Genomic DNA, 25,298 nt, shown 5'->3' with positions numbered 1-25,298 from the left:
AGTTAATCCTCTCTTCTTGCTGTGACAAAAATGATTGAAAAGTAAACTACCTTAATTTATTTTAATAGATACCGTTATGCAGTTAATGATGCTGGGGCTAAATTAGAGATTGTAACATCACCAAGAGTACACTGAATGCGTTTCAGTTCTCCTATAACATAAATGTTCTCAGTTGCGACTGGGACTGTAACTTAGCATTTTTAGAGCCACTGGCTAAATTACCTCTATTGATGAGGCTTAGCAAGTTCTTTCTGAATGATTCTAAATAGCTGCTGAGGGCTAAAAGATAGTCTTCCCTGGGCTGTGGCCACAGCATGCCAGGAGCCTCCTGGGGAGAGAATAAAGCTCGAGTTCCCATGCATGAATGGTTCTATGTCCTGCCTGGAGCACGCTGACTGGCCATCCTTGAAATTGTATAAATGAAAGGAAGTAGGCACAGGTAGAGGCTTGTATTAATAATTGGTGTGCATGAAGCAAATTAGGCTAACCCACCAGGTCCTTCCGAAAGGGGTGGAGGGGCGGTACAAGCCTCCAGAAATAAAGTCTGCTAAAGCCATCTCTTCAAAGCTTTTGACAAACTGCAAACCTTAGCCATTTCTTTCTTTTTCCCATGGAACGGGGAGTTCGGGGAGAGGTTTTAGTTCACACACACCCACATGCACACACACCATATAGGTGTGTGAAGCATGAACTAGGACATGAGAGTTATGTAGCACTGTCCTTATTCACAGAGGAAGTCGAGGGACCTGGTTCTGCCATTAAGTGGAGGGAGGATTTTTCACCGATGTCAGAGGCCAGGTGCGGTGCGCTTCCGGGTTCCTTTAGCCCCTGCGTCTATTCCCACGTGCACCATCGGTACTACAGTGGAATCCGGCCCCCTTATTTGTACAGTCATGTTGTGACTGCAGGCAGGCACAGTGAGGGCAGTCCCCATCAGAAGAGAGAGCTCAAGTATTTCAACCAAACCATGATTCATTTTCAAATTTTTGAAGGAAACAATATGTTTGAAACCACTTTCTTTATGACCCTAGATAATAGAGTTTTCACCTATTTTCTGTATAGACATTTCCCAGGTTTCTAAATTCTTTTCAGCATCACCCTTTCATGAAGAGCCCACATTTGTTAAGGATAACGAGAAATATCAAACCTAACAACGTGGTAGAATCATATTTTCTTCTGACCCTTATAGGAAAAGAAAATAATTTGTAGAGGGAGGGTATGGGGAGGGAGGAGGAAGGAGGGTTCAGGATGGGGAGCACGGGTATACCTGTGGTGGATTCATTTCGATGTTTGGCAAAACTAATACAATATTGTAAAGTTTAAAAATAAAATAGAATTAAAAAAAAAAAGAAAATAATTTGTTTTTGCAGCAATATCCTTTACAACACACATGCATTTCATTCAGTCTTATGTCATTCTGTAATAAATTTTTATCATTTCATTTGCATAATAATTAACTTTGTCTAAATAAGGTTTGAATCCAAAAACCAAAAAAAAAAGTTTATAAATAACACCAATAATTCAAATTCTTAGATAGCAAATAGATTCTCAAGCTTTCTCTTAACCCTATTTTCATTTAAATTAAGGTAAAACAAGCAATTAGAGATCAATAAAGTTTTGAGGTTTAATTCAAGTCATTAGAGACTAATATTATTTAAAAGTAGGAAATATTTCCTTCATGGTGCTATTCTATTTTTTAACCACACAAATATTTTTAAAATGTCAATGTAAAAGCTTATGGCTGATTGAAACTGAAAGGCATCTTTACCTAAAAGTTCTTTCTTTTAAGAAACCAAAACCTCCATGTGCAGAAACAGAATGCACATGGCTACTTCATCTTGAACAGCACTCAAGAAACACATTTGATGTTGGTTTGTGTCATTATGATAAGAACACAATAAACTATGAGAAGGGTCATTTCTGGATAATTAGTTGCCCGTAGATCAACAAGAGATGGATCTTTGTAACAGAAGTGACATAAGGACCTTGATGAACTGAACTTTTTAAAATAAGGAGGTTTCAAAAGACATCCTCTTAGAAATAAATTACTCTAGATAGAAAATACCGTATGCCATTATTCATAAGCCCATTTTCATCACTGCAGAATAGTTCTATGTCAGTGTGACAATGTGTTTCTTTGTGGTTGGGATCCACTTTTAGTTAATTAATTTAAAAAGTAAAGGGAAAACTTGGACTCTATCTCTGAGGTTCTCATCAACTCAAATTCTAATTATAGTATTTTATGCACTCTGAAACTTTCCCTAATTTGAAGATAAAAATCTTAGGAAAAGATTCCTTTTCTAAAAAATTCTTTTCTACTTAACAGAAAAGTTAAGGGTCAATACTTTGGTCAATTGCTACAGATGAACTATTTCTAAATTTGTTAGAAAGAAATTAAAAGCCAGTAAATGCCAAATATTAGAATGTTAATACTTCATTATGGAGGTTTTAGTATTCCATTACATATACATTTAGATGTTAGATGAGGAGCTAGTTTCACATAAGCACACACATTCATTTACTGGGCTTTACATGATGCCCTTGTTAGATAAAGCCAAACATGTAACTAGCTTTGGTTATAATTTAAAAGTAAGAAGTTTGAAGATCTGCAATTTAGGATGCTATTTAGATACCATTCTTGATATGCTAAGGTATTTATTCACTAAAAGGCTAGCCAGCACAAAGTGAGACAAAGTGGGAACAAATATACAACAAAAAAAGATGTCATTTTCTAAGAGACTTATAATAATTACTTTAATAGTAAGCCACCTGCGGTAGCTACTGTCAACAAGCAAAGCAGGAAACATTTCACACCTGAAATGTTGCTGACTTCTAGCCCCAAACAAGAAACATTCTAATAAAACCGTGCCCTTTGACTGCTACCAATACTCTTCCCCAAAGAAATGTTTATATTGTCTGTGGAGTGTAATCTACTGACAATATAATAAGGATATTATAAATCACTCAAAGTACTAAAGTAGGTCCCATTTTTGTAATCACTGTACTTTATGGCAATAGATTGAGTTCCTACTACTATAGAGAGAAGATTCAGGTCAATTTCCAGTAATAATTTACATAAATGAAAACTTTCTATTTAATTTACTTTAAACAGAACACAAACTTAGAAAATGATCCAGGTGCTCTATATTAGAGCTTTTAGAAAGTATCAAAAGTTACTGAAATGAATAGGAATGAAAGAAATTGCCTCATATTTAATGCTACTTTTTGATGATAAAATAAAAACTTCTCACTATGATAAATAGGAGGAGTTTCCCAATCTAAATTCATTTGCCTTGTAATTTTGATTAAATATATGCATATAGGAAATTCATATTGTAGGAAATACATAATTTCTGTAGTGAGTTTCTTATGAATTACGATACTGGGTACAAGGTCAAGCAATTTTTCATTTTGTTCAAAATGTTCCAACGATCTGAAATCGCCATCCATTTGTTTATGCCCTTCAAAGTCTCTCCTCCTAAACTCTATGAACATTACCAAACTAAAGCTAAAATAAGGAATTTTTTTCTCCTCTAAACATGGGAGCTAATGCCTATGGGAAAATAGCATTCTTAACAAATAAAGCCCAGGGGATCCAGTCAGGCGGAGGAATAAATCCTCATCTTTCACACAACTTTCAAACTGGTAAAGAACACAAGAATTCAAAAATAGTTTCTTTTCAGGTCACACCATATAAGGTACAAAGTAAGTTTGTATGAAATGGTGATGCCGTATCAACTTTCCAGACATGAAGGTCCAATGATTAGAGGCTTAACTTTAATATGCAAAGTAGAGGGTTGGATGGAGATGGAGGGGGGGCATCTGGATAAATAATCCTGCGCAACTGGAAGTGGGAGTTTAGGTCATTTCCTATGTGAGGACATAGAGGGCATACTGGATAATGGTCAGACTACCTGAAGGGAAACCACAAGCTGATTAGTTCCACTCCAAGGGCCGGTTTTTAAAAACCAGTTCTTATTCTTTACCATTGATTAGAAGTCTAAATGAAAGGCTACATATGGTGAAAGATATATCCATCCAGCCATTACAACAGAAGCGCGATAAATTATCCAGGGTGCCTGCAGAGAACCCTCTAATCCACTCTTTCAATTTTCAGTCTCACCTATGAAAAAGTCTGAAACTGTATGCCAATTGGTTGTTAATAATGCGCTCTGGGAGGGAGCAAGTTGAAACTGTTCTCCAAACTGCAAATCAAGAGACAAAGCATGTGTGTCTACTACCGTGGAATGAAATGATGTATCAGAACAAAAGATGGTGTCTGCAGTACAGGATGAAAGTATGCTTTTATGTGTCCTCTAAAATCAATGACTCCGGGCAGCAAAGCTCTGAAGCACTTATATTTCTACCCCCAGAAGAGTATGCTAACATAGATGTAGCTAACGGAAGCCTCCAAAAGGAAGTTTGTGATATGAAATTTAAAATAATTGCTTTTAAATTTGTAGTTTCCAGATTGGGTTTCTGCTGAGCCTGCCAAACATTCTTCCTTTTCTGTGAGTTAGCTACACAAATATGGATCTCCTTTGTTTATTGATAGGAAGACGTGGTGACTCAGCCGCTTTGTAAAGACACGTTAGTTTTCCTATTTGTACTCTCCTTCCACAGAACACTGTAAAATGGGACCAGCCTGAAGCTGGGGGGAAGGCAGAGCACAGCGGGGCAGGGTCTAGGAAGAGCCCAGCCTGCTTTCCTGGGACCCCCTGACTCCTGCTCACCTCAGGCCCGGGCCACCTCAGGCCCGGCCAGCTCAGGCCGCTCCATTCCTGTCGTTTTTCTCAATCTGGATGTGGGCTCCAATCAGACTTCAGCGTCATCTCCTTCCCCAATCTGCTCTTCTTTCTTTAGTTTCTGTCCTGTGGTCTGCACTATTATTCTCCAGAACAAAGCCTGAGAATCACCCCTACTTCTCTCTCCTCCTCATCCCTTCACCTAGTCACACATCTTGCCATTTCTACTTCATCAATCCACGCTGAATCTATCCCTTTCTCTACATCTCTCCAGGCCCTTCTATTTTTCATCTGAATAATTGCAACTGCATCTTAACTATCTCTCCCCATTTGTCTTCCTCCCATCCTTTAGCAAGAGTGATCTTTCTAAAATGTCTGTCTGATCAAGCTACCCAACTTCTTAAATCCTTCAGATTCTATACTTTTAGGACAATTACTTAGCATGCCATGCAAGGTCCTTTACAGTCTCTGCTTTCTGTTTACTTCCTCATCTTCTCCTAGAACTTTACATTTCAACCTTATTCAATATGCAGTTTCCCCAAATGCCTTTCTTTCTTGTATCACAAAGGCTTTGAACATGCAACCTCCTTGAAAACACTGCTGCTGCTGCTGCTGCTAAATCACTTAAGTCGTGTCCGACTCTGCGCAACCCCATAGACGGCAGCCCACCAGGCTCCCCCGTCCCTGGGATTCTCCAGGCAAGAACACTGGAGTGGGTTGTCATTTCCTTCTCCAATGCATGAAAGTGAAAAGTGAAAGTGAAGTTGCTCAGTCATGTCTGACTCTTAGTGACCCCATGGACTGTAGCCCACCAAGTTCCTCCGTCCATGGGATTGTCCAGGCAAGAGTACTGGAGTGGGGTGCCATTGCCTTCTCCGGAAAACACCACGCTATTTATTAATAATATTTTTCATATTGACAACACTGTGACTTAGATTCAGAGGCATCCTGATCTCTTCCCCACCCAGATTTGGATGATTTACCCCTCTGTGATTTTCCCATTGTACCTTGACATATCCTGAGCATATTTTTCACATAATATTACTATGTTTTTGTTTTGTTTAGTTCCCACTAGACTCGAAAGTCTTTGAAGGCAGTGAGTATGTTTACTTGCTATTGTATCCCCATGATATAGAGCAGAGGGCATGGCAAATATTAGGCACACAAAATGAGTTTGATGAGTGAATCAGTGAATGAATGGGCATTAAATTTTAAATAACTTTATGAACTAATTATTAATAACCCTTTAAAGTCCCTCTTGCCTCTATATCCCATGATTCCATGCTTTATTCATTTCTTATCTCACAGAAATCATTTCTATTAACACATTCTGCAAAAATACAAGCATGAGACATATATATGTATTTTTGAGACTGAAAACATTAATGCATAAGGAAACAAGAAAAAGTTTTATTTTATTCAACCCTAAGTAAATCTTAGGGTTAAATCTTAGGATCTTCCCTGTAGCTCAGATGGTAAAGAATCTGTCTGCAATGGAGGAGCCCCGGGTTTGACGCCTGGATCGGGAGGATCCTCTGGAGAAGGGAATGGCAATCCACTTCAGTATTCTTGTCTGGAGAAACCCATAGACAGAGGAGCCTGGCGGGCTACAGTCCATGGGGTTGCAAAGAGTCCAACGTGACTGAACAACTAACACTACAACACTAAGTACGTCTTAAGAAAGTATGAGGGCTGTGAAGATAAAAGGTGTCTCAAAAAGAATCATTCATAATGACTTAAAAAAGCCCCACAAGAACATTTATGTAACCTGGAGTACTTTAGATTCCAAGGCTTGATGTCCTTTTAATTCCACCAAAGCAAGAACCAAAGTTTATTTCATAACTAAAGGAGGGAATTCTTTCTATGTTATAGTTTAGGACTCAATTCACATCAAACAAGCCACTCAGTTAACTTGGGCCAAATGTAGGTCAGCATCACGGTATATGATCAGAGATTAGGCAGGAGCCTCTCTTTGTGTAAGAAGAAATCATAGCATTTTAAGCAGCCGATTAGGAAGAATGGAGACACTGAGGTCTTCTCTGCAATCATGTGCGGCCAAAGAGTACTTAATGCTTAGCCATTCATAACGAAACAATAATGTAGCCTTAAGTCGCTCATTTGACCTTGTTCAAAATATCATATATGAATGTATATGTGTGGAATCTAGAAAAATGGTATCTTATTGATGATCTTACTTGCAAAACAGTAATAGAGACACAGACACAGAGAACAAATGTAGGGACACCAAGAAGAGTGAGAGAATGGGATGAACTAGGAGATTGGGATTGCCATACATACACTCCTGATACTGTGTATAAAACAGATACCTAATGAAGACCTACTGTAGAGCTCAGGGAAACCTACTCAGTGCTCTGTGGTGACCTAAATGGGAAGGAAATCCAAAAAAGAGGGGATATATGTATACATAGAGCTGACTTGCTTTGCTATACAGTATAAGCTAACACAACATTGTAAAGCAACTATACCGTACTTTAATAGAAATTAATTTTTTTAAATGTTCATTCAAAAATGTATCCAAGCTGCTTCTCTCACAGCACTTTATTTTAGAGTGGCTTTCTTGACTATGGCTAGTTATTGCCTCATAAATCCATAGAAGTCATATAATTACTTCCCTAATTTGTTCTGTTCATCATTACCGGTCTGTATACACAGACAGCCTTAGGAATTTAGCCACACAACTAGGTATTTGGACATACGATAGTCAAATAGGAAGAAGTGACATGCCACCCCATTTGTTTGTAGACTGGATATTTAAAAAAAGTATGCAGGTGCCCCATCAGCAACTAAAAGCAAAGACTTCAAAACTGAAGGGCTCATTTTTAAGAGTTCTGCTGGCCTGTGCCACCTGTTTCTTGTTTTTGTTTTTTATTTTTTAGCCTAAAAAGAAACACTCTTTTAGCTCTTCCTTATTTCATCCTCCAAGAATCTTTGGAATAAAAAAAGATTCATCCCTAAACACTCACGTTTTTGTTTTAATTTGGGCTTCCCAGGCGGTGCTAGTGGTAAAGCCTTGCCTGTCAATGCAGGAGAAGAGCCTCAGGTTCAGTCCCTGGGTTGGGAAGATGCCCTGGAGGAGGCATGGCAACCCACTCCAGTATCCTTGCCTGGAGAATCCCACGGACAGAGGAGCCTGGCAGGTTATGGTCCATAGGGTTGCGAAGAGTCAGACATGACTGAAGTGACTTCACATAGCAGCGTGTTTCCTACCACAAGAATGGCAGTTGCTCGCTCTTAAAACCTTATAAAAGTGACTCTAAAAGTATATCATTTTTTCATAGACGCATTAGTAAAAATTAAACTTGGATGTGAGACAATTGGGAATATGAAACAAGATAGATAACAGAACAGTTCCTAGTTGAGAAGGTCACCTTGGATCCACTGCAAGGCAATGAAGTTGGTCAGTGGGATGGGAAACAGTCAGGAGAAGAAAGGCTGGGCTTCCCTGGTGGCTCATCAGTAAAGAATCTGCCTGCCAGTGAAGAAGACACAGGTTCAATCCTTGGGTTGGGAAGATGCCCTGGCAAAGGAAATGGCAACCCATTCCAGTAATCTTGGCTCTGGGAAATCCCATGGACAGAGGAGCCTGATGGGCTATAGTCCATGGGGTCACAAAGAGTTGGACACAACTAAGCAACTACACAACAACAACTTAATGATGCTTTCAAATCGTGGTGTTGGAAAAGACTCTTTAGAGTCCCTTGGACTGCAAGGAGATCAAATTAGTCAATCCTAAAGGAAATCAACCCTGAATATTAATTGGAAGGACTGATGTTAAAGCTGAATCTCCAATACTTTGGCCACCTAAGGTGATGAGTCAAATCACTGGAAAAGGTCCCAATGTTAGGAAAGACTGAAGACAATAGAAGGGGATGGCAGAGGATGAGATGGCTGGATAGCATCATTGACTCAAGGGACATGAATTTGAGCAAACTTTGGGAGATAGTGGAGGACAGAAGAGTCTGGCGTGCTGCATTCCTTGTGGTCGCAAAGAGTGAGCCAGGACTTAGTAATTAAATAGCAACAGGGAGAAGAAAGAGAAAACCATAACAGTGTCAGTTGGTGCTTGAAGATTTTGTAAGTGCTTGGAGATAATAAGTCTTCATTATCAATGAAGGTACGAAGTAACTTGGGGAAGCTGGGGATACTAATTTGGTGTTCATACCCTGTTTTTACAAACCACACCATAAACTCCTATTTTGCTCTTTTTTTCAAAAAAATATTTTCTCTTCCTGTTTCTGTTCAAAGTTTCTAGTGATAATAGTTTTGATAAAATGTTTCTTTCTAAAATTTTACAAAGACAGAGATGACATTATTCCCCAAGTGATATACCTATATACATCTTTCTGGACATTTCTGGTTCTTTCAATTTCTCCAGGAATTATTTCCAGACAAGGCAGCAGAGATTGGCTATTCACCAACTTCGTTTAGCTTTTTGTCTGAGCCCACAGCTATATTTCTCTCTCTCCCTTGCAGTTAGGTGTGAAAATGTGACTTCACACTTGCCAAAGAAATGTGGTCAGAAATGATATAAACCATAAAATCTTCTACTTCTAGTGCTGGCCAAAAAATTCCTCCCACCTGACCGTCAAATCTCTTTCTTTATTTCTCTTATCCAATGGCTTCATGCCTATGTGCAGGGTAACATCAGAACACAGATGTGAAAGATGGTAGAGTCTTTGTGAGTCTGGATTCCTGCAAGAAGCCGTGCTCTTTATCATGTGTAAGAAATCAATGTCTATCGTGGTAAGCCACTAACATCTCTGAGTTTGTCTGTTAAAACAGCTAAAGTTATTCTAAAACAGATGGTATCCAGAAATGGACCAAAAGAAAGAATAATCTTGCAAAAATATATTGTCAATATTTTTGTATGTCTTTTCCTCCACCTTCTCCTCCTCCTCTTTCTTTTTTCACTTTAACGCCTTTATTTATTTCAGTTTGGGGATTTCTTTATCTATTATCTCTGCTACTTCCAGAATTTCAAAGTTCTGCTTAATCTGGCACGAAGTCTATGTAAACAATATCAGAGGAAGCAGTGAAACAAATTGCCACTGCACTCATGTTCCCTCTTCAAACATGGCAGCTTGAACCACTCAAAACAGAAGACATGAAAAACACTGGGGAATTCTATTCTATGTAAGGATTACAGTTGTGTCTCTTTTTCTACCTTTTGTTCCAGGAGATAAGGTCTGAAAATGAACTACCCATCTGTGACAGCCTATGGTCATTCTATTATAACTCTGTTTTCAAACAGCCATTAAAAACAAATTAATTCTCCAGGTTTGCTTTGATTGCTTATCTGGTTTGTTACAGTGACTACATCTGAATTTATCAAGCCATCCCAGTATTTTGCAGGGATATTGTTTCCTACAAAATACGTGCTTTGCTTCCCTCCAACAACAGTGGCATCTATTATTATAGAAAAAGTAATAGCAACCACACAGTCAAAAGCACACTATCTGAGCCCAAATAGAAATAAAAATATTTTGATAATTAATCAAGAATATAGCAAAAATCAATTAAAGGAATGTTTGCTGAAAAACTCCATTACAATTTTTATGAAGTTTTCTCAACTCAAGATCCAAAGCTCATGTCTTCACCAATTTACTTCTGTTAGATGAGAATTAGATGATTTCTAAGTGTGTTTTGAATCAAGAACAGTATGAAAGATCACATACGAGATGTATGATCTACAGGTAGCTAAGAAAAACTTAAAATAAACCTTAGATAATAGAAGATAGGATAAGATAAAGAAGATACTTGCAAAGAAGGTAGAAACACTTAAAGTTTACTTGCCTAAAAAACAACCTGTAGAAATATGGGGGTGAGGGGATGTGGGCTTTGAAGAGAAATAAACCTGGGTTCAAATTCTGATTCTGCTTCCTACTAGATGTGAGTCCTTGGGCTAGATTTACTTGACATGCCTCACCCTCTGTTTCCTCCTCTGGAAAATGGGTGGGTATAATATATCTCTAGTTTACTGGGCTGGTATGGGAATTAGTATGTAAAGTGACACATATTAGGTAGTTATTATAAACTGCAGTTATGGATGTATCTGGAAAGGATTTACTGTTGACCTAAAAGTCATATTGGTGTTTTTTCCAATATGAAGTAAAGATATCAGAGTTTCTCATCTAAAAGTTCTACAGAGATTTCTTTTCCTAATTCATCTACCACATTGGCAGAAATAGCACTGTAAGCTTAACTTGGCTAAAGTTTGCTTCATTCATCTGTCAACAAGATTCCGGACTTCAAATCAATTGTTGACAATTGTTGAAGGTGGACAGAACAGAACAGGTGTTGTATTTCACACCTCGGAGGGTTCTACTCTACTAACAATAACATCATATCTTTGTCAGTCAGGCACAACTATAGCACTCGATAGACTGATACAAATGAAAAAGCCAGTTAAAACAGATCTCCTGACTCTGTTCTGGCCACCGTTACAGGACTTGTTTGATTCTGTTGCATGTGAAGCAGAATGGCATCTCCTTTGGGGACAAAAGGACAGAGAGAAGGCATCTCCCACTGACTCTAAAAAGTCAAAACCAGTGCACAATTTGCCACACTTAAAAATGCTGAAGTTATTTTGTACTTTTTGATCATACTCTTTGCTTCTTATTGAAACATAAATGTGTTTTTGAGATATCCAAAATAGAAGGTATAATTTCATGCCATCTGGAATCAGATAACACAGTGGTCAGACAAATCATTCTACCAAATACATTTGTAAAATCCAAGCTAGGTACTCCAAGCACTTGCATGGATTTCTTTAGAGGAGTGTTTTAACACATATTACTTTTATAAGAAAGAATATAGAAAAAAGCACCTGATAGTCACATAAAATAAATTACATACATTATCATAAAATTGTTCCACTGCAGCTGTTTATAGCAAAGATTCCTGTGGTAGCAATATCTTTTTGTCAAAATGGATAAGGCTGAGTAAAAAGCTGAACAACTTCCTAAAGAGTATATCGATATGTGGGATCTATTTCAAGTTTTATTTTAAGTTTTAAATTATAAATGATCTTATTATGCAAGATATAGAAACTGACAGAAGTTAACACTCCAGCCACAAATAATTCTACTGTGATATTGCCAAGTTTTCCAAATATATCAAATAAATATGTTAAAGTTTCTAAATTAAATTCTATTATTAAGTGTTTTTCCCTCCTCAGTCTTACTTGAGAGTATTACTGCAGGAGGGTGATAAAAAAAAGGTGACTCTCAGTGACAAAAGAGATCTATCTGCTATTGTCCCTTGGGGAAAACCAATCTTCCATTTATTTGTTTGTTTTGATGAGGGCCCCAATGCTATCTTTTGCACCAGTGATCACATATAACAAAGTGAACGACAAGAAAATATGCATCAGGACACAAAGTTACACTTCAGTCTTTCTGTACATGTGAAATTACAGGACCACAGAAGTTCACAGTTAGATGGAAGTTGGAAGGATTTATTGGATACTTGATACAGATTCTATGCCATGCATTGTTCATCAGAAACAAGGTTATTTATTTTTCAGACTACCTTTGTGTGTTACATTTAGTTTACAGAATAGAGGCATGGCAATTATTAAAATCGCTGCAAAACCTTGATATTTTATCCATTTTGCATTTGTTGAGATAAATATTTTGTGTTAAACAGAATTAGGGAAATAACATTTCTAAAAATAAAATTACAGAAACTTTAAAATTTCACTTTATCAAAAAGAAATGGAAGGAAAAATATACATAAAATTAAAACGCTAAAAATAGGAGGAGTATGGTCACTGCAAGTTCCAATTGTCAATAATTGGATACTGCATCTAAAAAAATATAAAATTGATCATTCTGTTTAATCATAATAATGTCACTGTTCATCCATTTTTATTCAGATGCAAGAAATATAACAGAAATATTTTACAAAACCACCTAAAGCAAAATTTGATGAAAAGCAAATACTTCTTAAAAATCATATATGGGGCTTTGGAGACTTGAGGATTTCACCCATAAGGGCTCCAGGAGTATGGGGTCCCAAGTACTTACTACAAGACTGTATTTGCTTCTATAGTAAGACTCCATCCTATTAGGAAAGGTAGCATAATGAATAAACATGTTTTTCTTTTTTTCATGAGCAATGGTTTTTTTAATCTTGAGCTAGTTTTTAGTCAACATAAGAACTCACAATTATACCTTATTTCTTTGATTTGATGCAATTTGCTAAACACATTATAGACATTATAACTTCTTTAAAATGCAGCTGAGAAGCCATAGTATTAATGCATGTTATGTTAACTAGCCATTTTACAATTTTATCATGCTTTTATTACATGTAATTATTTATATCAAGAAATATGACTTGGTATTGAATCATTATGTTGTATCCCTGAAACTAATAATATTGTAAATTAACTATATTTCAATAAAAAAAGAATTACAATTTGGCCCATAGCCTGCCAAAGCCGTGTAGCAACGACCCATGTTATAATATATTCATGATTTTGAGGAAGAAAGATAATGTGGTAAGCAGAAAGTATTTAGAATCGGACATATCTAACTGAATTCAAACTTTGCAAATCCTCTTTAGCTGTACATGCATGCCTGCGAAGTTGCTTCAGTCGTGTCCTGCTCTTTGCGACCCCATGGACTGTAGCCCACCAGGCTCCTCTGTACATGGGATTCTCCAGGCAAGAATACTGGAGTGGATTGCTATGCCCTCCTCCAGGGTACCTTCCCCACCCAGGGATCCAACCCACATCTCTTATGGCCTGTGTGTTGGCAGGCAGGTTCCTTACCACCAGCACCCCCTGGGAGGCCCAACTGATAATTAACCTCCATGAGCCTCAGTTTCCTTGTTGAAAAATGGTAATGTTTAGGGATATTAATGATAATGGGAATGGTAACATCAGAGACGAAATAAACGTTATGTGAAGTGCCTAGAATATTGCCTGTACAATTTTAAAAAGTTAAATCAATTGAAATCTTTTAGAGTAGAGAGCCTGCACTAATAGAAAGCCCCCCAAAAAGCAGGAGCCACATGGCTGCCTAAATTTGTGAAGGATCAAAGAGGAAATTCTAGCATCCTGAACGTCATCATAAGGCAGAGATGAAATAGAACTACCTCTGGCCTACCTAATATGTACATCCACAAAAAGAAGCCTTGAACACTCTATTCTGGATGTAATCGCCAAGGTTTCCTTTGAGTGGTAGTGGTTTGTTTCTAGTTCAAAAGACAGAGGTTTACATATGAAGCCAAAGACCTGGGGCATGCCATCTGCCTAGCATTAAGCAAGAGCTGAAAGTCAGTTACAGAAAAAAAAGTCATTTCTAAGATGATTTATGTTCCATCCTTGAACATGGCAGGAAGACTGCAAAAGATATTTAGAAGCCAATGCTTCCTCTGAATCAAGTAAACGAGTATATTCTAAGCCCCTCTCCCTGGACCAAGCTGGCCTGTTAGGGAAGTTGCCAACGCGGAGTCTGTGAACCCTGGAGCACACTGGCTACTTGGGATGAGAAAACAAGGCCAGTGATCACTGCTACTGTAAACGTACAGCTCACAGTACGGCACTGGGGTCAGACAACAGATATCCAGGATATTACTCAAAAACACATCTAGCTCAAAGCTGACAAGATAATCTGTTCCTGTGAGTGCAAAGCAGACTGGAATGCTGCAGCTATGACCCTACTCAAGGAAAGAAAAAAGAAAGTGCAACTCTCCCAGGGCCCCAACTCAAGCTCTTTATGCAGGCAAAACTCCAGGGGACTTCAAAGGGAGTGTTGCCTATGGAGTGAGCTTGAACCAAGCCCTCTGGGGGTATCACTTCCGTGATCATGTTGCTATCTACATTTCGTGTACTGGCAAATGTAAATATTTCAGATACAGGCTTAAACGAATGAAAGACGTGTGAAAGAGCTTGGGGGTTTGCTCACAAAGAAACCTCAGGATTCCAGGAAAAACATTTAATATCAGGAGTTATTAATAATTCATAAGTTATTCCAAAATTACCAAGAGAATAATTGGTTTGTGATTATATTAAAAATAAAGTTTTTTTAATTGACACATACTGCACTCTAATACATCATATGATCACACAATAGTGTACTTAAAAAAATAATTTCCCAAAGTTAAGTACTAAAGGTCAGCAACATTTTTCTAATTGAAATGCAGACTAGACTTTGATATTTTAACAAAGTTTTAACATACGTGGTCCTGATTAACGCAGAAGAGCCAAAAGTCAGCAAATATACTTACAGGAGGACCTATGATCGGAGGAGAGTGGAGAGAATAAGAAAAAGAGGAGAAGTAAATTAGTGAATATGCCAAATAGTAAGATGAAATAAAACATGAGAGCATCATCATCATCATCAACATAATCCAAGAGACACAGAAGCCACTTAAGAATTCAGTGATTCTAAGTCATTTTTTGATCATGGACCTATAAGACCACATCAGAAAAATACATTTACTTCTATATGCACACAGAATTTTATGTAAAATTTCAAGGAATATTCAGATTCCCTGAGGCCTGTTTATGAATTACTGAGAGGTTCACGTATTTTAAGCAAAGACTGTCTAATTTATATATCCAAAATTTAGATAATATGAATCAGGAGGGTCTTTAGCCTTCATGATTGTAAACAATTGATGGATAATTTTCTTGAGTTTGGTAAAATGGCTAAATCAGAAATGTACCATTATTTTTTTTAAGAATCTTTACCATTCAGTAGTATTTTCAATCTGTAAAAGACTAAGTCCTGATGTTTATATGTTTCTTTAAAACTGTGTATTCTCATCAAAATACAGGCAAAGTCTAAGAAAATTTCAATATTTCACACACCATATGCTCAATTAAAGCACCAGTTCTCAGTAGTCAGAAAGTTGGGAACTGATTTTTATATTTTCTGTAAAATTGCCTAAGTACAACTTTTCACTTTTTTCCCCTTAATCATCTTTCTTTCTTTTAACACAAAGATCAATTCAGTGATTATTTGGGTCCACCAATGTTTTATCATTTTTTTCCTTGAAAACAAATTTATAAAGCATCCTCTATTATAAACCTTCACAATTCATGAAGGGGATATCTATATAACTTTCCAATTATTTAAAGTGAATGAGGTTTAAAGATAACTTTTGAGAATTTCTTTAAAGGAATTAAGCAGATACTTTTTCATAAAACCGTTTTACTTTGACATAATTTTTCCAAGAGGGAGAGGATGAGACAAAAACCCAATCTGCTGTCTTATCTTTTTTGTTGTGTTAGTATTTCCACCGTTTTAACCCTTAGTAGATTGTTTTTAATGCTAATAAATACTTGTAGGTAGAAAATATTGAAAAATAATATTTCTTACTAAAATCAGACCTTTAATTACCTTCCTCTTATCTTTCAAGAAAGAACTGATACCCTGTTAAGACTTCACATTTACATTTACATTTTTGGAGTCTTAGACTTTATCAAAGTATTAGTAATACTGTAACTGAACACACTCATTTGAATATCTTGGTTTCAAAAAATAGTTTTTATTTGACTTTGCATATAGGGATTTGGCCTGAAACCAAAAAGAAAAAAGAAAAACACTGAAATGGGTATCAGGACAATTGGTTGTGCTTCAAGTTCTGCTCATAAAAAAAACTGCACGAGCTTTGCTAACCACCTGATCACTCTGGGCCACCATTTCCTCAACTAGAAAATGAAAACTCTGGACTGATTACTAAGGCTCCTGTCATCACTAAAATGCTATGGCTATACAAGAAGAATAAAAATTCTCAAGTTTTGAAAAGAATGAGAGTAGAAGCATGGCAAAATTTTACCAGGGGATAAAATAATAATAATCTATCCAAGACATATGCCCTGGTGTCCCAAGGTGGATGTTTCTGCAGAGAACCTACCCTGACTGACCACCTATATGTAGATGGAAAGCAGGTGATGCTGTCACACTGTGTGTGGCTAAGAAATTCTCCACTATACACTGAAAGGGCAGATTTAACCTAAACAAGCCAAAATAGGGGGCCAGGGGTTATTAAACTGTAATTAATAACATTTTGCAAACTTCTCCTTCCTACAGCTTGATGGAAATAAGATAAAAAAATTCTAGATGTAGCAGAGAAGATTTAAACATCACACACACACACACACACATAGACACAATACCCAACAAAGCAATGCAATCACTAATTAGGAGGAACAGATGTGGGACCCTAACCAGGATATGAATGACACAGGACAGCTGAAAGAGAGACTTACCAGATTCTCCTCTTCGGCCCCTCTTACCTCGTTTCCCTGGAGGACCTGAAAGACAAAGAACAATTTTTGGAATTTTTTTATTCCAAAATGGCTAGTAAATGATTTCTATATATTTTATCACTGTTTTGACTAACATGAAAAGGACCAGTGATTTGTAAAGGCTAACTTTGTCTCTGGTATCCCAGTGTAACTATTTAGCTGCATTTAATTATAAAAGCTGTCCTAGATCTCTAACCAATGATGTGTTACTAGAAACACTAAAGATTCAGAATTTTTGTTCATCTTGCCTAGATATCATCAGTAAGAAAGGGTTTATAAGAAAATTGGTGGTGTTGAGATTTCATGTCTCTTAGGAAAATTTCTTTTCTGAAGATTTCAGTATATTAATAATTGAAAGCACTAAGTAAAAATGATTACAGCTTCTCTTCAGTCACATTCATAAAACTTCTTTTGAAAATATTTAGTTGGCAGTTAGTTAAATGTATATACTAGTAATGTAAATAATTTTACAAATATTTCTATTTTATTAAACATTATTATTTTCTTGATTATTAAATGTGAATTTTTATATATTGGAATTTCTCTAATAACACACTGACTTAAAATCAGAACGCTTTTAATTGGAAACCATTTAGGGAGTAACTATTGGTCTCATTTTTCTAAAGGGCTAGCTCATTATTGTCATTCAATAAGTGTTTAGTCTTTATGACGATCTCATTTTTAAAGTGGAGAAAAAAACTTTTTCTTCAGTGAGTTGCCTATGAAGACCACCAAGCTAGTATGTGTCAGACTTGTACATGTTTCTAGATATTCATGGATTTCAAGCCATTACTCTCAATTATATAATTTCTGCCCTCATTTCCTTGGTTAGGAACAGCTCTCACTGAATTATGATCCCGGCAGATAGAAGAGAATAATCAGCTCACAATGAGAATTGAGATCTTACTATATTTGCTGAGAGAAAGAAGCCAAGGAAAATACAGAACTGCCTGGTTTTGAAGAACAAGTTGCAAAGGCAGCTGGATGACTTCTGAACTCTAAGTTCAAGGCACAGAAGCACAGGCCTTGCACCCACGTGGCTCTTAACTGTAATCTTGAGCCACTGACTTCCACATGGAGACGCCATCACAGGAAATGAAGACAGCAGTGGCCAGATCAGCTTCCCAGCAAGCCCTGAGACAGAGTAAGTCTGGCCATCTGTGTTTTCTAAGAGGTTTAAAAACCAATCAAACAATAAGATCAAATGAAAACATTAGGAGAAGCAGTTTTGAAGCAGAGTTCAAATTTGAATTGGCATTTGAAATTTCAGACTTCTTTTTGTATTCTGGAATAAAGAGAGATTTTCATCAGACTCAAGGTATCTTTGGCCAGATGGGGAGCATAAGGAGAAACATAAAAATAGGTAAATAAACCCAGGGAATTCTAATAGGTATGAAAAATATGCATTTATATACACATTCAAAAACATACATATTCATATATATATTGACAAATTCTGATATATAATATACAATGTCCTTTGGATTAGGAATCCAAAGGAATTTTGTATATTACAAAATAAAACAAGAAGTGTTTAGCAACTACTAGGTACTTATGTTGTCTGTGATCTGCATAGTTAGGACTATAGGTCCTCATGTATTAGATGTATATCTGCTCTGAAGAAGCAAAGAAGTTGAAAAGATTAAAATAACATGCATGAAAAATCCATTAGTAGTATGTTGTAAAGATGGCACATGAGTTTATGCTCTGATTTGTTCCTTCTACTCTAAACATAGTCAATTATAAAAAGCAAAAAACATTTAGAAGTATTTGTATTTGACAAAGACGGGCATGTCTGCAGGCCAGAAATAGATGAGAAATGCAAAGTGGAGAGCAGAGATAAAGCACGAACCTGCCTGGCCCTAGTTCTGGGGGTAGAAATGGTGCCCATGGGTTCTATCCCTGAAGAATAAATGCTCAAAACTTCTCTCATCAGAGCCAGACTCACTTTTTGAAGCTGGGGGCTTATAAATGCTGAAGAGAAGATGAAAAAAACCTAGATCTCTGGAATATAATCCCTCAACTGGAAAATGAAGTAAGCCTCTGTTGGTTTGATACCTAATTCTGTGATATTTCCAACATAAATCTGGGACAGGAGTCCTGAAATGCCATTTTAAAACAGATCTGCTCTAGAAAGCTGGGAGGTCAGGTAAAGACAAGCATAAAATGATTAGGTAAGAAGGGGTGAATACAGAGAAAAGAAAGGCAGACACACATCCAGAGAACACTGTACACCCACAGATACACTCAAAACCTCCAACTTACAAACAGTTAGAAATCAAAGTTCCAAAACACATGAAGAAATCTAATGCTAAGAAAGGTAGCACTCAATAATCAGATCACGGATTTGTTTCAGGTAAAATTAATTAATTTTAAGAAAGCATCAGACAAAGATTAGTATGTTAATTGTGCTTTAAGAGATAAATTAAATAACATCCATTCAAGACCAAGGGATTTTAAATATAAACAAGGAAAAAAGGAACAAGTGGATTTGAAAGAAAATCCTTTAGAAACCTTGAAAATGGTCACTGAAATCTAAATAAAAAAGATAAATCTATAAATGCTAACCTGGATATGGTTGAAAAAGGAATAGATTTGGAAGATGTAGAATGCAGCTCAGAGAGACAGATCCAGTATTTATCGATGTATCTAATTATCCACTGTGGTCTGAATGTAAATGTATCGTGCAAATTCACAGGTTGAGATTCTAACCCCCGAAGATGGTGATATTAGGAGTGAGGTCTTTTGGAGGTGTTTAAATCATGAAGCTGGAGCCCTCATGAATGGAACTTATAAAAAGACCCCATAAAGATCCCTAGTCCCTTCCATTATGTGAGGACACAGTGAAAAGTCGCCGGCTATGAATCAGGAAAAGGGCCCTCATCTGAAGGTGACCGTGCTGGCACCTTGATCTTAGACATCCCAGCCTCCAAAACATGAGAAATAAATTTCTGTTGTTTATAAGCTACCCATCTGTGGTATTTTATTATAGTAGCCCAAACAGAATAAGACTCTGTCATCTATCTAGCTATCAAGCTATCTACTTACCTATCTATCCATCCATTCATCCATCCATCTATTGTTGTTGCTGTTGTTTAGTCACTAAGTCTTGTCTGACTCTTTCATGACCCCATGGACTGTAGCCTGCCAGGCTCCTCTGTCCATGGGATTTCCCAGGCAAGAATACTGGAGTGGGTTGCCATTTCCTTCTCCAGGGGAATCTTCCTGATCCAGGGATCAAACCTGTGTCTCCCACATTGGCAGGCAGGTCCTTTACCATTTAGTCACCAGGGAAGTCTCATTTATCCATGCTAAGAGGAAAAATTTTACTTATAAGAGAACTCAAAAGAAGTGATAGGGAAGCCTTTGTTTAAGAGATAATATTTGAGACTATGCCAGAATTGAAAACGAGAGATCTAAGATAGAACTTATACTCAAGTGGCAAGTAAAAATAAATCACACAAACACAAAGAAGGAGAAACTTAGAAATATTCTAGGATAAAGAAAAAAATGTTAAGAACTACCAGAGAGAAGATTACCATGGGAGACACTTAAATTAATTGCTGTCTTATCCATAACAAAGGTGCCAGAAGGGTCCAGACCTGATTTTTATGAAAAGTTTTTGGAGCCTATAATTATATCTGTTTATTGGAATTACTTTATCACTTTCTTCTTAAATATTTCTTTTAAATATTAATAGAATTTATCAAGTAAAAACAATAATTATATAAATGTCTAGTAATAATTTGAAACGAACTTTAAAAAATATTTTTAAAATATCAGATTATAAAAGAATTATCAAAGAAGCAATATATTTGAAGAAATCAAGCAACAAAGTTAAGGGGACTCCTTGGCAGTCCAGTCGTTAGGACTCAGTGTTTCCATAGTCGTGGCCCTGGGTTCTATCCTGGTTGGAGAACTAAGATACCACAATCCATGTCAGGAAAAAAAAGAACATGTTTGCCTTAAATACTTAATTTGAAGACTTACAGAAATGAACCAAATATTGTGGGAAACTTGCTTATTATTTTGAGAGTTGAGAAAAAAATAAAGTCTAAGGAAACTGAGAAGATATTTGGTAAGACAGATACCTATTGACTATGACAAGGTTTTCCAAAGAGTTTCATAATATTTGAGAGAAAAAATGAAGCTAAACTAAGTTATGGGAAATGAGAATCTAAGCCCTGTTGGATTTACAAAGAAAATACTAGATTTGAGAAGAGCATATTATAATCGCTGTAAGAAACAGAAGACTGGAATGAGCACTAGACTGATCTTGTGAACTAATAAATTATACAAAACACACGTGACACATAAAGATCTTGCATACAAAGAAAATAAACAGAAGCTTTTAAGAAGTCTACCATGCAGATCATTTGATATTACTTTTGAATTTAAAGCAAAATTAATTTAAAATGATATGCATGGAATGAATTTGACAATGGACAGCTGGCAGATCACCAGAATGAAAAAATTAGAAAAGACAAATGATAGATGCTTACCAGACCAGACCGATGTTAACAATAGTTAACATTAGTTGAAAAAGATAATGACCATTCCTATTCCAAACTGAGTGATGAAGCGTCAGCCAGGCATGAGCCGTAAGAACAAATATAGAAGCTGGAACCTGATTCTTATTCACTGAATTTGGCCAGATCCTTGCAGCACAAATTCTGAGTGAATTTTCTCAGCAGAAAAACATGATTCTACAAAAGAAACTGGTTCAAGAACATGAATGAGAAGAGGAAAAGCAGAAGCTATCAGCAACAGAGGAAGTAAAAACCTACAGACAATTCATGAAATAAAGAATAAATTACAGAAAACAGAGGGAGGTGATAAAACCAGACTGCTCTTCATAATAAGAAAATTCATGGCAACTGATACTGTTCACGCTTCAGAAAGAGTTTTTGCTTGAAAGATGGTACAAAGGCTGTCATTCTGAGACAGAAATTAGTAAAAATGAGCCATAACGGCAATGTTGTACAGACCAGTGTTGACAACTTCAACTGCAGACAGATCAAGGTCATCAAATCACATCACAGCAAGGTGTCTTAAGCCAACCCAGTTCTTTTGGCTCACAACTAATATTGTTGGAGCCCTCTACTCCTTAGTAATGATGTATCTACCTGTGATTAGGCTATTCTCTAAAGGTTAGAGATGTATCTAGAAATAAACATATGCCTGTATATGGGTCTTCCAATGGTCTTGAGGGTGGGTAGTTATTACAGGTGTCTAGAATACCCTTTTCTGGCTTATCAGATAAATTAACAAATCCTATCAATTCTCTTATGACTTGGGTTGTTTTCTCTTCTCCACTTCTAGTTCAGTTCAGTTCAGTCGCTCAGTCGTGTCCGACTCTTTGCGACCCCATGAATCGCAGCACGCCAGGCCTCCCTGTCCATCACCAACTCCCAGAGTTCACTCAGACTCACGTCCATCGAGTCAGTGATGCCATCCAGCCATCTCATCCTCTGTCGTCCCCTTCTCCTCCTGCCCCCAATCCCTCCCAGCATCAGAGTCTTTTCCAATGAGTCAACTCTTCGCATGAGGTGGCCAAAGTACTGGAGTTTCAGCTCTAGCATCAGTCCTTCCAAAGAATACCCAGGACTGATCTCATTTAGAATGGACTGGTTGGATCTCCTTGCACTCCTAGTAGCTGAACTGAAACAGACAGGTACTTTGAGGAGAGATTTTTTTAACTGGAATTCTCTTTGTATTAAAAAATATTTTTACTGCTAATAAACATTTGCAATTAAATACACAGGAAGCATTCAAGAAAAGTTTCAGGATTCATAATTGGCTGGGTATTTTGTCTTCACCTGTGGCTTTCTATTTCAACACACATTTCTGCTGTGTGTGCTTTTCAGGGAGAAGAAAAGGTGGGTAGAAACAAAGGGAAGAAATCGACTAAAATGGATTAAAGACTTAAACATAAAAGCTGAAACTGTAAAACTCCTAGTAGAAAATACAGTGGGAAAGTTTCTTGACATTGGCCTTGCACTGATTTTTTGGATATGACACCAAAAGTACCAGCAACAAAAGCAAAAAACAAAAACAAATAAAACCAGGATTACCAAACTAAAAAATCTCAACTACAGAATGGAAGAAAATATTCTCAAGTCATGGATATGATAAGGGGTTAATATCCAAAATATGTAATGAACTCCTACAAGTCAATAGCAAAAAGCCAAAGTATCCAATTTAAAAAAATGGGCAAAGGACCTGAATAGACATTTTTGCAAAGAAGACATACAAATGGCCAACACAGATTTGAAAGGATGCTCAACATCACTAATTATCAGATAAATGCAAATTGAAACCACAAGGAAATATTACCTCACACCTGTTAAGATGGCTATTAGTCAAGGGGAAAAAAAAGTGTTGGAGAGAGTATAGAGAAGAGAACCCTGTTACACTACTGGTGGGAATGTAAAGTGATGCAGCCGCTATAGAAAACAGCATGGAGATTTCTCAAAAAATTAAAACTAGAACTACCATGTGATCCAGAAGTCCCATTTGTGGGTATTTATCCAAAGAAATTGAAATCAGAATCTCAAAGAGATACCTGTATTCCCACACCCATTGCAACATTTTCCACAACAGCTGAGATATGGAAACAAATGTCTATTGACAGATGAATGATGGATAAAGAAAATGCGTGGTATATGTCATATATACATATGTACATATATGCAATGGAAAATTAAAGAAGGAAATTCTGGCATTTGCAGCAACATGGATAGATCTGAAGTATACTATGCTAAATGAAATAAGCCAGAAACAGAAAAACAAACACTGTACAATCTCATTTATGTGTAGAATCAAAAACAGTCAAATTCACAGAAGCAGAGAGTAGTGGTTTTTGCCAGGGGATAGAGAAAAGGAGAGATTATGGTTAAGGAGTACACAGTTTTAATTATGCCAGATAAATAAATTCTGGAGCTCTACCATACAACATAGTGCCTATAGCTAATAATTCATTGCTAAAATTTGCTAAGAGGGTACAGCTCATGTTACGTTCTTACCACAGAACAATAATAAGAACGGTGAAGGGGAGATGATGGATTGTCTCTGCCTTTATGATGGTCATGGTTTCACAGATGTATACTTATTCCAAGCTCATCAGCTTCTTCACATTATATGTACAGCTTTTTACGTGTCACTCATTGACTTCAACAAAAGTTCTCTCTTTAAAAAAAGAAACGAGGCAAAGGCTCATGCTTTTAGTGACTGTGCTTAGGTCTGTTGTCATCAAAACCTGAAGATGGGGAGAATAGCAGTCATCTCGTTATAAAAATGACCTAATGGTCACTAATGGCCCGAGTCATTGCCCGAGTCATCAGGGAATTAATTCTTGACTGAATTTCCATGAAGGTGGGTAATACATGCACAAAATAATGGCTCAATAAATACTAGCTCCCTCTTTTGCTTTATTTATATTCTCTTTGTATATTTAGTCATAAAGCGATCATAATATATTTGAGTATTTGATAAAAAACACCGATTATATGTGTGAATGAAACTGTGACAGGTTAACATTACCTTCCACATATGGTAGGTATATTGTCAAAGTGGCAATTTAGTATAATAAAAAGAATATGACACAGAGAGTTAAAAGACAAAGGTTTTCAGTAACGTGTAAACTGAGCTAACTTCCAATTAACCTCTTTGATTTTGGTGTGCCAAAAAAATCTGGTAAATGGCCTTAACTTCACTACATTTATATGATTATCTTGAGGGTGAAAACTAAACGGCTTTCTATATTATGTTAACTGTCTCCTTTATTTTTCATTATTGTAGTAAAACTTATAAGCTATTTCTATGCTAATATTACTGTCACACTGTCTATAAAAATAGCGAGACTTCTAAACAATTCTACCTATGTAATAAAAAGATAAAACTTCTTAGAAGAATTTCATCTCCAGAAACATGGAGACTCTTTAAGGACATCAAAGAAAGTACCATAAAGTACTTCATGGCTGTTCCTTGATATCCACAGGGGAATCAGTTCCAGGACCCCCTTCAGATACTAAAATCTTCCAATGCTCAATTTCCTATATGAAACAGTGTAGCATTTGCATCTAACCCATGCATATTCTCCTGCATAATGTAAATCATCTCTAGATCACTTTCAGTACATAATAAATACAATTAAATGCTATGTAAATAGTCACTGGTGTGCAATAACTTCAAGTTCTGCTTTGGGGAACTTTCTAGAAAATTTTTTTCTCATTTTTTCCATCCACAGTTGGTTGAATCCACAGAAC

The 25,298-nt window shown here is 36.6% G+C and overlaps 1 protein-coding gene across 6 annotated transcripts in view; it reads right to left on the bottom strand.

The window, feature by feature from the left end:
* The window catches only part of COL25A1 (collagen type XXV alpha 1 chain), a 516,002-nt gene that overhangs the window by 226,456 nt on the left and 264,248 nt on the right, over positions 1–25,298 (bottom strand). For all 6 annotated transcript variants that reach the window (XM_027543862.1, XM_027543859.1, XM_027543858.1 and 3 more), the window contains exons 3-4: positions 16,993–17,037; positions 15,003–15,010 (exon numbers count right to left, since the gene is read on the bottom strand). In XM_027543862.1, coding sequence (XP_027399663.1) covers positions 15,003–15,010; positions 16,993–17,037 — 53 coding nt within the window. The remainder of the gene's footprint in view (positions 1–15,002; positions 15,011–16,992; positions 17,038–25,298) is intronic.

Source organism: Bos indicus x Bos taurus, chromosome 6 (assembly GCF_003369695.1).
Source record: "Bos indicus x Bos taurus breed Angus x Brahman F1 hybrid chromosome 6, Bos_hybrid_MaternalHap_v2.0, whole genome shotgun sequence".
NCBI lineage: Eukaryota > Metazoa > Chordata > Mammalia > Artiodactyla > Bovidae > Bos > Bos indicus x Bos taurus.
The sequence above is the reverse complement of the archived record's forward strand: the minus strand, read 5'-3'. Positions and strand labels throughout refer to the sequence as shown.